Source organism: Crocodylus porosus, unplaced genomic scaffold (genome assembly GCF_001723895.1).
Source record: "Crocodylus porosus isolate Cpor-Errol unplaced genomic scaffold, CroPor_comp1, whole genome shotgun sequence".
Lineage (NCBI taxonomy): Eukaryota > Metazoa > Chordata > Crocodylia > Crocodylidae > Crocodylus > Crocodylus porosus.
The window spans coordinates 24,478,702-24,495,387 of NW_017728918.1; the positions used below are offsets into that span (position 1 = coordinate 24,478,702).

Here is a 16,686-nt window from a genome sequence, read left to right on the forward strand (position 1 = left end):
CCTGCTGCTGCTTGCCCTCTTCTGCCTGGAGCGAGCCATGCCTGCATTGCCCCCCCTCCCTGGATGGGCAGGTGGCAGCAGGACAGAGTCCTCTCTCCCAGTGCTGCTGTGCCCACATCAGCACTGGAGCATGGGCTATGCCCTGCTGCCATTTGCCCAGCCGGGGCAGGGCGTGACTGGGTGGGATGCAGGTGCGGCATTTGCCGTCTTCTGCCTGGGGCGATCCATTCTTGCATCCTGCCCCAGCTGGGCAAGCAGCAGCAGGGCATAGCCCCTGTTTCCAGAGCTGCCATGCCTGCATCATTTTATAAATGCAATTGGCTTCTGTGAAAGGGAACTCCCAAGTGTAGTCTCTCCCATTCTCCGCCCTGCCCCATGCTCCCCCCCAAGTGGGGAGGTAATCCAAGAGAAAAGTGTAAGAAAATGAAAAGTAGGAAAGGATACAAGATTCGGGCAGAAAAAGCACAATAATTTGGGACAGCACAGTAATTGAAAGGAGAGTGCTCAGGACTGGGGCTCTCCTTTGCTGTTATTGATAGGTATTCAGATCACATAAGTATTAATCAGGGTATATAATTTTTATGGCCAGTTCAACAAAGCAATCACCACTATGCAGGGTGAATAGATTGAGTTCCAAACCCAACTTTGTTGACAGTGCCTAAGTCAAGGGTGCAGGAAACTGCATAGATATCTCCCAAGTCCAGGTGGGAAACTAGGCCCCAGATAGCTCCATCTTTTCTGCACTTCCTCTCAGCAAGTCTGCACCCTGCTCTGCATAGTGTGGTAGCTGCTGTGAATCCTGAACAAAAGGATTGGTGAGGATTTGCTCCATGGTGTCTCCATTTCAAGGTGTTCAGATCCCAGGAATATCAGCTGTGCTTTTGTTTCATTTTGCCTGTGGGCACAGGTTCCTAAATGTTTAGGCAGGACATTGCATAGCATGTATCACTTCGGTTGTTTTTAATCTGGCCCATGGAGTACAGATACTAACCTTCCTTTTTGCAATAGCATCTTCCATAGTTGACAAGTGTTTTCATGCCTTCAGATATATTACTCAGCATTCTTTTCTTCTCTCCACAAAACTTGAGCCTTCTCTCAGTTTTTCCTCTTGGGTTATGCTTTCTGGCCCTCTAATCATTTTTTTTTCTTTTGTCTGGAGTCTCCATTTTGTTCACTGCTTTCTTCAGGTTCAGTGCCTGTAACTGGGCTCGATATTCCAACTGTCCCAGTGAGTGCTGAGTAGAGTGAAAGAATTACTTCACATCTTGCATGCAGTATTCCTGTTTATATATCCCAGTGTAATGCTGACTCTTTTGCAGCAGTATGTGTTGAATCACGATTCATTTGTGACCACTATAACCCATAATCCTTTTTCTGCACAGTTGCTCCCAGCTTCCCATACTGTATTTGTGCAGTACTTATTTCTGCATCACTGTAGTTCTTTGCACTTGTCCTGGTTATTTCAGACAATTTTTTTCAATTTCTCCAGATCATTTTGAACTCTCTAATCCTGTTTTCCAAAGGGTATGCAACCCCTCCTAGTTTGACATTTGTCTTGATTCCATTATCCAAGTAGTTAATTTAAAAATTGAATAGTATTGGGACTAAGGCAGACTCCTGTGGAATTCCATTTGATACATCTGGCCATACTTTTGGAAACATTTCTCTTCAGTTGTGTACCCTCCGTATAGTAGCTGTCTCTAGACTATATTGTTTGAATATGTTTCTGTTTTTCCCTTATTGACAAGGTCTGCAGCCCTGTCAAAAGAATGTTAGGCTGGTTTGACATGCCTTGTCTTAGAAAAATCCATTGTGGCATTTATTGTTCACGTGACCTTTTATGTACTTACAGATAGACTGTTAGATTATTGGTTCCACTATCTTTTCAGGAATTGAAGTTAGGCTGGCTGGTATATAATTCCCTGGTCATCCTTTTTTCTCATATCTCATTTGAAAAAAATAAGCATTATATTAACCCTTTTCAAGGGTTAATGCTCCTGAGACTGCATCTGTTTTCCACAGTTTCTCAGAGATTCTGAGATTTGCTTTGTTCTGTATCAGGAGGATGAAGTTCGTAAGGCTCATCTGATTTGAAGACTTCTGACTTGTCTAAATAGTCTCTAACCTGTTTATCCTGTAGTCTAGCCTGAATTTTTACATTATCATTGGTGTTAATTATCTGTTTGGTTACAGTTAACTTGTCATAGTGAGGATTAAGCAAAAAAAAAAAAAAAAGAAAGTGCCAACTCCTCTGAACTCCTTTCTCCCTTAGGCTCGGTGCTTTTGGAATCATAAAACCTTTGTAAGAATGATAAAATTTATCATTTAAGAATTACTGTCCCCCAAGTTGTCTTCTGTTTTCATACTCTGAACCAGTCCCTTCCAGTTAGTCTGCATCATGTCTAAAAGGACCTCTCCTCTAGTTTTCTCCAGAATACAATAAAATAATTACCCTGGCATGCTTCAGAATCATTGTGCAAAGTGTGAGTCCTGTTGTATCCTTTCCTGTCAGTATCTGGCTAGTTATAAAGATGCCATAAACCAAGTCCTGTACTTGGGATGATTTTGTTAGGTTTCCTTCTCCCCTTTTATCTTTACCCAGAGACTCTCAAACAGAGCTACTTCCCACTGAATTCTGAATCTGAGCGCTGGTACATACCTCCTTTCTTCACAAAGGAATGCCTCTTCCTTCCTTTCCCCCGACTGTCCTTCCTGAATAGACTATCTCCTTCTCCATCAATGGACAGTTGACAGTGACAAAATAATGATATATAAATCAATGACAACTATTGAGAAGATTGAAACATTGAACCAGTTTATTGTTACTGTTCTGGTGCTAGAAAAGCAGCATGACCCTATTAACAGTAAAAACCAGCACATTTTAAAAGATGAAAAGCAGTATCTTTTTCATAATTTATTATTAAGCTTTGAACTCATTGCTCCAAAGTATTAGTCCCAAAGAATTTGGTAGTATTGAAACTTTTTTTTAATAAACATTAAACTATGGAGTTACACAAATTAGAGTAAAAATGCATAGTAATTGTAAACCTCATTTATAACCCCCAAACAGCTGGTTTTCTGCCATGCTTCTGTTCCACAGGTCCCCAGATAACTTTCGTCTCTTGTTATTTTGTTTCAGCAGAGTACATGCATGTGATGTAAATGAATGTCTGACGATGACATTTCAGTGATTTTTTTTTTGTCCTTCTAGGTTCCAGTGTTGCCATTGATATTTGTAAGTTTGCAGTGATAATATTTCATTGTGGATGCATCTTACTTTTAGTCTGTTCTGGATCTGGGCACTTTTGAAAAGCTTTGCTTGTCAGTACAGTGTACATCTGACTGCCACTGGTTTAGATAGTTGGTATGTGGTCAGTCTTCCTACTGCCTTTTTCATAAAAGCTGGCATTCTCTCTGTTCCAGTAATTGGTTGAAACCATCACTCTTGGGGACTGTGGAACATGTAGTATTCAGAAATCTCTCTTAGTACACTAAATGATTTCAGCAAGTCGACATAACAATCTTTCTGACTAGAAGCCAGCTTCCTGGGATTCTCCAACTTAGAACAATGAGCCTGTTGGGAGGGAGGGGCATTTTGGCTAAACTCCATCTTGTCTCCCTTCTTTTGAAGAGCTTCAGCCTGTTTTGATGTTGTGTACTAGGAGAGGTCTTGCAAAAGAAATCTCTCCACTCCAGCTTTCTAAATGAACAAATATAAATTCTCAACACCAGTCTCTCTTCATCAGGATTCCTACACATTCCTACAAGGAAATTTCCAGTGAGGCAAGGCTTTTTTGTGATATCTTTTATTGGACTAACTGTATCATTGGAGAGCTGTTGGACAAGCTTTCTGGTATCAAGTGTCCTTCCTCAGGTCTGAAGAAGAAGCAGAGACAGGTTGATCTAACTATCAGAGAAAAGACCGTGCAAAGCAAGTCGTCTGCTTGGAGGGATAGAGGGGGGCTGTAAACTAGGAATGAAGAAGTATGAATGTACCAAAATAGTATAGCAGGGGAGGCAATCTAGTTTATGGCAGAACCAAGCCATTCAAGATGGGGTTAGTTATTACCCGTGAAGTGCATGACGATCACTGGCAGTTTTTGTAAGGTTATGATGGAGCCACTGTCTATATTCAGAGCAGATTTTTTTTACTGTACAGTATAGTTATGAACTTCTGCTCCCAGTCCCATCTTCTGGAGGTCTCTAGTAAAATTCTGTTTGAGCACAAGGATTATGAGGTCAGAAAGGGTGTGGTTGTTCTGTGGAAAAATGTGCAGATATGATATGTCCAGTGACATGAGCCCAAGTAATGCAGATTACAGTAGAACTTTTCATAAGTCCAAAACAGAAATCTTTGACGGGCAAAAAAAAAAAAAAAAAAAAGGCTGAAAGAAACTTATTCCCCCTCAGCTGGACTTTTGAAAAGGAGATCAGAATTTTCTTGTTGACCTGATACGTTATTTAGAACCCAAGGATCAGAGGTGGTTCTTGATAGTGGTTCTGAGTGGGTTTTATTTCATTTTCTCTTTCATTTTTCCTTTATCTCTTACTTCTAGAAATTAGAGACAACACCAATGTTCCCTAGACTGGGAGAATACAAGATTTCTCCACACCCTTTTTTTTCCCAGGTACTTCTTACATATCAGGAAACTGCTCAATCCTAGATATGATTGCTAATTAATAAAATATTTGACCCAGATCAGGGAGACTACCGTTTACCTTAGCCAGCTTAAATGATGCGTGTCTTCGAGTTCCTGTTCATTTAACATATCAAAGTCTCCTCAAATTCTTACTGTTCTAAAAAAACGAACTGTTTTAAATTTTATCCTCATTTATTCAGGTACTGTCAGAAACTACCCATTTAGGTCTGTAAACATGGTCTCAAGGATTTTTGTGTTCTGTGGAAGGGGATGTAGCTTACATTAGTGTTTCTCAACCTCTGTAGGTGTGAGGCAACCCTTGGAAAATGCCAGCTCTTAGTTTTCACTAGTTTTTTGACTACAGAAAAATAATTCAGCAATTCTTCTGTTGCAGAGAACTCAGAAAGACCACAATAGGGCTTACTATTTTTATCACCATGGATTCCTGTTTGAAACCTCTGGGTTTATTTTGTGAATCATGTTTTTACACCTAGCACTGCTAACCTTGCGTGGTACCTCATGGCACCCTTGAAATGATCTCAAGATTCCCAGGGTCCCATGGCACCCTGGTTGAGAATCACTGGTTTATACCATCACCTTCCCATTGATCATGAAGATCCTAGGGGCCATTGTCTGAAGAATGGCTTGGTGAAGGTCCAGTTTAGACCTTCTCTGCTTTGCCTTTTTTAGGAAAAAAGGCTTCATTCAAAAGGGACCATCTTCCACCTCAGTCTTGCTGTTCAGTTTTGTGGACTGGCTGGTGAAACGCTGGGTAGATTGGATAGGTGGTGAATACTCTTATTTCCTCAAGACCGACACTACCAGTTCATACTCTACGGCAGTGGTTCTCAAGCTTTTTAGATTTGAGGTTCTCCTCACAAAATATTAGCACTCAGTTTTCACTCGTGTGACTACATAAAAATAATAGTGCAATTTTTCTTTGCAAAATACTTGGAAAGACCACAGCCAACAGGAAAGAATGTTTTTAATGCTATAGATTCCTATTTGAAACTTCAGGGTTTATCCTGTAAATCATGGTCACACACCAAACAGTGACAACATTGTGTGGCACCCCTCAGCACCACTGAAAGGAACTCAAGGTACTCCAAGATACTCTGGTTGAGAATCACTGCTGTAAGGTCTGATCTGTCTGCACCGCAGAAGCGATCTATAGACTGTTCACCAAAAAAAAAAATCCTCTGGCTATGATAGCCTTGAAGCTCAATGAAGTTTGTTAGTGAAAGAGCTCTTAAGTAGATTCCTCAACCTGTTAACTTCTTCCTTCCACCTGCTTTGAAGTTGAATAGAAGAGTCTAAGTAGTTAGGGTCAAGGTATCCAGTGATGACTACCAATCAAATCCCTGGAGTCTCAACTTAGCCTTGAAAATGCTGTGTTCAGATGCTCTTGAACTATTGTTTATAACTGCTCCTCCTGCTCCCCAAAAGAAACGTCTTTATTGACAATTGCTTTTGCTCAGAGATGGAAAAATCTGGTATGCATGCATGAAAAACTTCGCAATTTTATGTAGAGGAATGTATTTATCTGCTGTTTAGCTGTAATATGGCCATTTGATTTAGTGGGGAGAGAAGTATTCCAAAATTTTGTCAAGACATGGAAAGAAAACTTTCATTGTTCCTTAAATCATTGCATGTAAATTAAGTTTATGATGTTAACATTATTGGGGGGGGGGGCGTGCTGAAGGAGATGTAGTTGGTATTGTTTTTTATGGTGGTCGGGGTAAAAGCTTTTAAAGTTTGTACGTGATCTGCATATCCTGACAAGTTTGTATCTGTAATAATGGACACAGAGACATTCTCATTCCTTGAAAAGAGGAATGTACTGTGTTTTTCTTGGAATATGCCTATTTACGCACTGATTCTTTCTTTACTTGGAAGGTGTTTTGCAAGAGGGAGCCTCCAGATCAAATGAATCCCTCCTAAGTGGAGCATACACAGTATACTGTTTTCTTATTGCATGTTAGAGATCCCCCCAAACTCTCCCCCTTATCCTTCCAGACATCTCCACGTATCTCTGTAACAGTACCATAACTCCTGTTACTTTGCCCACTTCCATTTTAGCACTCTTTCACCTTGTACAAGCTCATGGCTGTACAGATCTATTATTTTAAGGGAGTTAGTCATATCAGTGGAAAACAAACTAAGCTTACTTGCTACTTTCCTTGATGTTGTCTGTCAGTTTTGGAATTTTTAATTCTCCCCCTCATCTTTTTTAATCAATAGGTTCGCCATAAATTGACTCAGAAAGTTTATGCAATGAAGCTTCTTAGTAAATTTGAAATGATCAAAAGATCAGATTCAGCCTTTTTCTGGGAAGAAAGAGATATCATGGCCTTTGCCAACAGTCCATGGGTTGTTCAGGTAAGAATCGTTTTTATAATTTTGTTGTGCGTTTTGTTGTTTGTTTTATTTAAAAATGTTAGTTTCAGTTTGGGGTCTAATTTATAGAGTGATTGCAGGTATATGTTGAAATGGACATGCCTTTTTTACCTATCTTTTTCAGTTCTGCCAGATTCACTGTTAAGGCAGTGGGAACAATTACAATATTACAAACGTTAAGTGTGTTACTGAATATATTAGGTAAGCGAAGGGTAGATTTAACTTCTATTTGTATAAATGCTTTTTATAATTTTTAATGACAAAAAAGAACACGGCAAAAATTCTTTGTACTTTAATATAAGAATTAAAAAGTTACAATTTTAAACATCTTCAAGTGTGTGGCTTTGGTTTTAAATATTAAAAAGTAAGCACAAAGCTGTTTGCTTTATGTGATAGATGAGCAACTGCCTTGCTAATTAAGTAGTCTGATGAGCAAACTCAGAAAACGTTGATAGATTCCTTCAAAGAAGACATTAAATACATATGATACACCTAACTTATCAAAATAATTCTACAGTGAGAAATTCTTCAATCTCCTTTTGATAACCAGTTTCTTTCCTGCAACATGAAAATTGCTAGTTTTAGCATGTTTATCACAACTAACATAATTGTATACATGGTTCCCTCTAAGCTGTGCGCGTGCGCGGCTGCGCACAATAAAAAAAATATTGCCGAGCAGTAACTGCACGGTGGGGGTTGTTCACAAAGCTGGAGGAACTGGGCTCCCCCGGGGCCCCAGAGGAGCGCCACTGCTGGCTGTGGCTGGGGGATAGTGACCCCTGGCACCGAGGACCTTCCCAGAGAGGAGCAGGGTTGTGGCTTCCCAGAAACTTTGGGCGCTGCCCTTGGAGCGCGGTACACTTCACTGCTCCGCTGGGTGGAGGCCGCTCCGCTCCTCACCACACGGGCATCCCTGCGGGGAGGGAGAGTGCAGCCCCGGCTGGAGCAGCCCCCAAGGCAAGGCGGGGGTGGGGACAGGAGCTGAGACTGGGGCAGAGCTGGGCATGGCACAGGATCCTCTGGCTCTGGGGAACTGCTCTGCTCCCCAGCCCCTTTGGGTGAGCTTCGCCCTGAGCCCTGCTGGCTTCACCCTCAGACAAAGGGGATTTGGCTGTTCTTGAGAAGTACTGTGCAGGCCAAGTTCTCAGAGGGCATGGGCTTGCAGGGCAGGGCTGAGGCTCAGGATTTAAAGGAGAGATTGATCTTTAAGATTAAGAAGAGGAATCTCATCCTCAGGGGAAGAACTGGAGCCACTGAGCAGAAAAGGCTCTGTTCAGGGCAAGGGGAAGGTTCTCAGCTTTGGTGCAGAAACCGGAGGGAGGGAAGACTGGTGTGTTTGAGATGCTGACCAGCAATGTTCCCGCTAAGAGGCGGGACTGAAGCGGCGCGCTCGCAGATTGCTATAGCTTAGAGGGAACATTGATTGCATACTCTGGTTTTTTAGATTAAACTGCACTACTTGTAGCAAGAAGTAACTTGTATTAATTACACATTGTATTAAATGAGAAATATATATATTTATTACTCAATCTGAATTATGTAGTTTGCTTTCAGTCATATAATCTGAGTGTAATTTGCCTGTATCCTCTCTAGTGCCTTGGAGTATTTTAATAATTAAGCCATTTTTGTTTAAAACTGTGGCTTAGGAAAATCTTTTTGGTATATCAAGAAAAATCTAAAATAATTTTACTTTTCAAAATTTGAAGTAGCATTTACCATTGAAAGGAATAAGATATTTACACCAATAATTTTGTTTTGCTGTAAAATATATTTAATACATACTACTTCTGGAGTAAGATGGTGTGATTCTGTTTCCAGCTATTAACTGCCATTAGCTTGAGCAAGTCTTCATTTTATTTTCCCTCGGGGGGAACACTTTTGTTGAATGGCTGAGAGCTATAAAGGAAAAAAAACCTAAATAAGGTAGTATAAATAGTAAATTATAGTAATATAAATAGTTGTATAATTTTATATCCAATTAATACTTGTATAATAATGTCATTGAGATATAGGGGATGCTTAAATAATTGCTTTTTAATTGCCATTTTATATGAGGACCAGTATTGTCAGGGCAGCTAGGATCTGGAACCAACTTCCAAGGGAAGTGGTGCTCGCTCCTACCCTGGGGGTCTTCAAAAGGAGGCTGGATAATCACCTAGCCGGGTCATTTGACCCCGGTACTCTTTCCTGCCCATGGCAGGGGGTCAGACTTGATGATCTGCTCATGTCCCTTCTGACCCTACCAACTATGAAACTATGTAATAGTAGGTCACTGAGCAAGCCTAAAATATGACTATCGTCATGTTTAAACCTGTTCTCTGAGAAATGGGCTGAGCAGCCATTTCTGAGACTTGTTGCATGCCAGTCACTGAGCAAGCAGATGGTAATGCCCTTGGCCTTAAAGCAGAGGTTACTTAAAAACAAAAATGCCTAGAGTCTGTTGCTCAGAAAAAACCTCTGAAATACTTTTGTAAAGAAATACATTAATGCTGCTAGTAACTAAAATAGTAAATGTAACTAGATCTAAAATGGTATTAAAATTAAACATTTAAGTTAGGTTCGTCAGCTTCCTCACTTCAGGGTTATATCACTTAACCTATTTTTGTCATGTCAGACTGGTGAAGTTAGATGTAATAAATACTGTTGCATTTTAAATAGCAGTTATGCTATAGCTTCTAAATATCTGAATAATACATACATGAATCTTTAAAACTGTTTGAGATACGAGTCATCATTTAGCTATTTCAAGAACTTTGAATTATGCTGGCATCTCAAGGGAACTAATTTAGAATGTCTTTTTATGCTGGATTTAGGCTGAGAAACGGGTAGATGGTTGGTTAGTCATTGGAATGAATGAGTAATCTTTTAGGTTTTCTGAGACTGAGATGCTATGTGAAATGCCTAAAACTTGAAAATCTAAATGTTGCCTTACCATAACCTTAAAAATCTCAGATTTGGAGTTGGTAAAACATGAATGCAGAATAGCATCCACCCATGTCCCCCTTTCCTTTGCCTGAGATATCTTTCTGAAATAATCTGCTCTCCATTTTATTTCAGCTGTTTTGTGCCTTTCAAGATGACAAATACCTGTACATGGTAATGGAATACATGCCAGGTGGAGATCTTGTAAACCTTATGAGCAATTATGATGTGCCTGAAAAATGGGCTAAATTCTACACAGCTGAAGTTGTTCTTGCTCTGGATGCAATCCACTCCATGGGCTTGATCCACAGAGATGTGAAGCCTGACAACATGCTTTTGGATAAACATGGGCACCTGAAGCTGGCAGATTTTGGCACTTGCATGAAAATGGATGAAGTAGGTTTGCTGCTACGTGTTTTTTATCCATTAGGAAAATATACAGCGTTAACATTTTGTTTTATGACACCTGAATGAAAGTTCAGCTAACTGACTCACTTGGCTGCTGGGGTGTTTCTTGCCATCTTATTTTAAATAGAAGGGGAGTTAATGTAGTAGAACAGCATCCATAATAAACTACTCTGGGATGGCAAAGAATGAAACTTATTTTTTGTTATTTCTGAGAGAATATATTTATGAATCTTTTAGGGTCATTATTTAGTCACATGTCTGAACAGCTCATGAGACACCACCTAATTTCAACATTAGTAACCCTGGAGTAATTTATGAACTGACATTTTTCTGTAAATGAAATTGTAACTGAGAAGGCAGTAAACCCGTGTGGTCTTTGCTGTATATCATTACTCCTATAGCACCCCCTAGTGGCATGTAGTAACACTGAAAAGTTAGAGCAAGGTAGAGTACCTAATGAACCATGCGTGGTATGGGACTGCTGCTGCGTCTTGTTCAGAACGATGTGTTTTCATTGCCCACGTGTTAAAATGTCGTGCCTGATGAGCCACATTCTTTCAGGGGATGTTGTTACGGTAAAGCTTGTATAGTTAAAATGATTTAGATAACTAAAGCAGGCTTTCAAAAATGATTTTTATTTTTAGGTTTATACTTTGTTTATAGTTTTCCCTTCACTTAATAAGGACAGTGAAATTAGTTCGTAATTAAACCTATAATTCCTCATATCCTTGGTTTTATAGTTGACAAAAGTATAGGAAGTTGTCATGCATTATCTATGACTGTAAAGGTAGTTAAGCTCTTGGCCCTAACTTTTTTCTTTGTTTTGTCACTTCTGTTTTAGGAGTAGGATATCTTGGCTTGAGGGATCCTCTTTGGCTGTACTGAGCTAGTAATATTTTATACTTCTTTCCCTCCTTTCCTTGTCATCTTTCGTTTACTCTGCACTATTTTTTCTATAGTGCTATTTTGAATTATCGCCTTTTTGTAACAAGGGTAAATGTAGCATGAAATGCAGGTTTTTTCCTGCTCATGATAAATCATCAACTTTTTGAGAAACTAATAGCATTTACTTGGAGCATCAACAAACTTCTATTTTGTTAATGGTACCATGATTTTTATTCCATTAGTAGGCAAATTGTTCATCCTCACGTTGATTCTGGGCTGCTGAATGGAAATGTTTAATTTATTTGCTTGTCAGTGACTTAAGCAGCTGTGTGGTTATGCTGTAAGTGTATAGCCAGGCTTTTGAGTAAACAATATTTTTATTGGTAAATCTAAATAAATGATTTGGGCCTTATAGATGTTAAAGTCCTACTGGACATTTGTGTCTATCTTAATATTAACTAAGCTGCTACATAATGATTTATGTCTTCAGGTTCTATTGCTACTTTCACTGCACAAACTATATATCATACATATGACCCATAGACTGAATCCAGCCCATGGAGCTGTATTATCCAGCTTGTGGGTTGGTGGCCCTGGCCCTGGCCTTGGCCCTTTGCACTGCATGCGGTACATGTGCTGCAGGAAGTACAGGGGTTTGGACCCCCTGTGCCACAAGCAGTGCTGGGTCCAGCCTGTGCACTGTGCGCTAGCCTGTGGGCCTGGCACAAGGCACACACTGCCCGTGGCTTGCAGGCTAGACGAAGTGCTACAAGCAGCTCAGAGGGTCTTTCCAGGGTGGTGCATGCAGACCATGCCCCAGACCCCCACGCTGTGTGCAGTGCCAAGTCCAGCCCACATACTGTGGGCTGTGAGCATCCCATACTGGCCCAGGGGCCATGTGCACAGTGAGCCCAGGGCTAGTATGTGTTGCACGCTGTGGGCCAGATGAGTTCAACAGCTCTGGTTTAATGCACTCCATCTTCCCTTCTCTTATATTTCCCTGCTAGACTGGTGACTTTTAGAGCCCTGAGTGACAGGTGGCAAGCACACTGTAATTAGCTAATTCACTTTAGTCATTTGAGTTTGAATTCAGTCATGTAATGAGCCTCATTTTCCTTTCATTAAAATAAATAGAAATAGTGTTTGATCCGTGTACTGTGGACCTTTAACTTGATTCAATGTTAGGCTCATTTTGATCTTGGTCTAAAAGAGGATGGCAAGGTGGCAGGCACAAACAGGGGATCCAGCTGCTTGACCTCCCCATGTAACCTGCCCCCTGCCCCCCACTGCCTGTCCCTCTACAGTGGTGGAAGGGATGAATTAAAGATGATTGTGAGCAGGAGGGTGGTCCTAGCTGTGTCTCCCTGCTGTACTCGCCTGCCATGATGCATCAAAAAGAAAAAGTAGGAGATCAGTGGTCTTTTATGGCTAAGGATCAAATAAAACTGCCCAGATGGTACATACTTTATGCAAGTTTATTTCCCAAAGAAAAGTAGCACAGAAACAAGTCTTGCCAATTACCTCATTAGTGAGACATGTCTGAGTTGCTGACCAGATCTTGCAACATCGGATGTCTCTTCAGTTACAATGCAGTGCTGAACATTTTAAGCACTGATTGTCTTATTAGCAAGGCGTGTTCCCCACACTGCTAGCTTCTAACTGAGTGCCAGGAGCAGACAAATAAATAATTTATTTGTCTAAGTTATTCTCTGGCTCTCCACACTGCTGCACGTGGCAAAGCTGTGGATCTGGGCTTGCGGTTTAGTCCAGCCTGGGACCCCCTTGCCCATCCGTCGTCCCAGGGTTTTTATCACTACTTGGGATTCCCCCGCCAAGCCGCTGTGCTGTGTCTCAGCTCTCCTCACACTCACCAGAATCGCCTGAGGAGTAAGGTAAGCAGCCTGCCTGACGTCTTTCGTCTCAGGTCCCGTAGTCCCGACGTCTTTTCCCGGGGTCGTCAGATGGGTTCCTTGTCTCTCCTACTTTTTCTTGTGCCCGAAGGCACTCAGTCTGTCTCCCGCCGCTGGTTTTATGCCAGTTTTTCACAGGCTAATCACCCACTCTTGTCTCGGGTGTGTGATTTCTCCCACCTGGTAGGGGTCATGGTCTGGTCAATCTGACCCGAACTTGTCTAACTAACAGGGCTCCTGCTTGAGTCCCTGTTACAATGATCCTCCAATAATTAGATTGTATACATGGAAAATTATGACAAATGTATACATTTTCCATATATACAATCAAACTATTGGGGTGTCATCTTAAATTCAGAGTCATCTTAGATTCATATAAATATGGTAATAAAACTGCTGAGATCACTACAAAACTCATAACTAGAGACAATACTAAAATGTCATTGTGCTTCATGGTGTAAGATTATACTGTCCTCTAGACTTTGGAAAGTCATTAGTGATTTCTTTGGGAACCACAAAAGCTAAGAATACTTAAACCCCTAAGAATACTGTACCCCTCCATTTTTTCCTTTTTAATCAACTTGAATTAAACAAGGCTTTATTAGCTTTAATTATATGCAGCATTCTTGTGAGGAATAACAGTATATGAAACTATGGAAGAGTGGAAATCAACATCTTTTTTAAATTGGGTGGTTTTAGTAATATTATTTTTAGTAACTTAGGTTTTGAGGTTTCATAAACCTAGAATATCTCGAACTAAATGAAATGGAGGAAATATTTTACATGGTAAACTGTAAAAATGGACACGTTGATATTGAAAGAGTTCTGGATTGTCTTTAGTTCCTGCTCTATTTCCTATACAAGAGGGAGAAATCCCTGCTGTATAAATACTATACTGGTGTTGGAAAAATGACCACTAGAGAAAATATGCCCCCCTAACTTCTGGGTTTTTTTCTTTGAGTTCTTTCTGCAGCTGTACACATAAGCATTTAGCTTCTTCAGTATAAAACAGAACAAAAAAGAAAAATAACAGCACAAAGGGGTGGACAGTCGGGAGGAAACTTTCTTGTTTGAGAAATTGTTGAGGAATTCAAAGCAGTGTTCTCTAAACCAGCCTAGATGCTTTGACCCAGATCCTGTACTGCCTTTTAGATGTCTATGTAGCACTTATTTCAGTTACTGTGATCCTGTTTCACTCTGCCTGAATACCTGGAAAATGGTTAGCATCTCTGCTTCTGTAACACAAGCTTGTTTTAGTCTTATGCTCCTCCATTGCAGGGAGTTTCTGCCCACATATTGTATACTGGTTAGGACACTCATTCAGGAACTGAGAGATCTAGGTTACAGGCCCTGTATCAGACTGAACCCACATTGTCTGTTTTCAAAAAAGTGCCCTAACCACCAGGCTATGTGGTAAGTGGGTCTTCCCCTCTTTGAAGCTGGGCAGTGGATGGGAAGGAATGCAGTTCTTGAGGCAGGAATGAGAGGAAGCAAGTGGGAGTTTGACTCTGAGACAATGAGGAAGACATTGCTTTGGAAAGGAGTCAGTCCTGAGTTTTGCTTCTGCTTCTGAGTGTTGTTTATGCACATTATCCAGTCACTATTTTAACAGCATTGGAAGCTGCATGGGACTTCAAACCTAAGTTTCCAAACTCCTAAGTCATTGCCCTAACAACCAGGTTGTTGGCCAGAAAGTAGATGGGTCATTTTCCTTGTTGCTGTCATCTCTGGGAGGTAGAATAGAATCTATAGATAAAGATGCCTAAAGTATAACCCCAAGTGGTAGGAGTTCATGTTTCCTTTAGGCTGTCTGTAGGTGACTCGCAGATGTGCATAAGTCTTCCCATTTTCCCATATTGTGCTGTTGGAAGCACAATATCCTGTCTATTGAGAGAATGACAGAAAAATGCATTTCCCTGGAATAAAATCTCTCTTCTGATTTCCTTTCATTCTCTCCATCTCTACATGTTGAGCTTTATGTAACTTCTTTGAATCAGGGCATTAGCCAACCTGACATGACAATCTGTTTTTATTGGCCTGTCAGCTGGAAACAGGCCCTGTCTACTGTTTGTATTAATTGAGCAAGCATTTTAAAACTTTGCTTAACTCAAACACTGCACTTTTTATAGCCTTCCTGTTCTTCTAATATGGATTTTATTTGATTTTTAAATGCAGTTTTTAAAAATAAAAACATGCTAAGATGAAAAAATTAATCCAAGACTGGACTTCATAACTTAAACTGTGTGGTCAGGAAAAGCTTAATAGCTTTAACCCACCAGAATCTCTGGAAGGACTGTTGTTGACTTCAGCAGGCTTTGACTCAATCCCATAGTGTGTGCGCTTGGCTTCCTGTGTATTGGAACTGAAATTAAATCACATTTTTCTTTTTACGGACCTGTGAAGTTGCTCCTTTTTAAAAGGACGATGTCATGAATTTTCCTTCTATCCTAAGGCAGACGAGGTTCTTTGGGCAGATATGCCTGAAAGCTTGCAAAGAACAATTTTCCAACTATTTAGTTGATCTGATAAAAGAAATCACATCTACCCAAAGAACCTTGTCTGCCTGTGTCCTTAGACCAACATAGCTACAACCAAACAGCCCTTCTATCCTAAAACACTTCTGTAATAGAAACAGTTTGAGATGGTATAAATATTTCCTGAGCTAATCGTCTTGAATCGTTTATTTTCCTCAAAATTACATGCATGAACTAAATGGTGGTTTGTTGAAACATTGAATATATTAATTTTATCTTTAATTAAGTGCATTTTGATAGTTTTAGTCATTATTATTACCATTTTGTTACACAGACAGGTATGGTGCGTTGTGATACAGCTGTTGGAACACCTGACTACATATCACCCGAAGTACTTAAGTCACAAGGAGGTGATGGCTACTATGGACGGGAATGCGACTGGTGGTCTGTAGGAGTTTTTCTTTTTGAGATGCTAGTTGGTGAGTATAACTACATTAATGTAATTTCTTCTTCCAGCATTGTTTTAGAAAGCTCATTTGAGTTGTCATGATAGTGCTATAGCTACAAGAAAGATATATGGGTAGATGAAGACAGCCTTCTGTCTCTGGTTCTACTTTTGACTCTGCTTTTTATGCTCGAGTAAGGCTTTTCTATTGTAATGCACTGGACCATTAAGTTATCTAGTGTTTGAATATTGCATTCATTACAGAAGACTTTTTGCATTCAGGCTAGGGACAGACATTCGAAAAGCCCAAGCCTGAATTGATTCAGTCTTTGCAAGTTAGTCTAATATGCAAAGATTGAACCGGTTTGCAAGTGAGCAGACATTCCCTTTTCATTTTGGAAATACAGGCACATGCCTGCACTGGTTTAGACCAGAAGCCTGGTGGTGCCAGAGCAGCCCTCCCTTCCCTTTCACAGGGAAGCTGAGCTGGGGGGAGGGGGAGACATGGTGTGGCCAGGCCCTGGCAGGCCTGTGTAAGACTGAGGAGGGGTTTAAACCTCCACCCTAGACTTCGGGGTTTGGAGGGTGGGGGAAGAGGGAGCGTG

At 40.6% G+C, this 16,686-nt stretch overlaps 1 protein-coding gene across 1 annotated transcript in view; it reads left to right on the forward strand.

Annotated features, from left to right (window-relative positions):
- ROCK2 (Rho associated coiled-coil containing protein kinase 2) overlaps positions 1 to 16,686 on the forward strand; it is a 94,461-nt gene that overhangs the window by 23,539 nt on the left and 54,236 nt on the right. Inside the window, exons 3-5 of the mRNA XM_019538136.1 lie at positions 6,882 to 7,019; positions 10,095 to 10,355; positions 15,971 to 16,115. Of these exons, the coding sequence (XP_019393681.1) occupies positions 6,882 to 7,019; positions 10,095 to 10,355; positions 15,971 to 16,115 (544 nt within the window). The remainder of the gene's footprint in view (positions 1 to 6,881; positions 7,020 to 10,094; positions 10,356 to 15,970; positions 16,116 to 16,686) is intronic.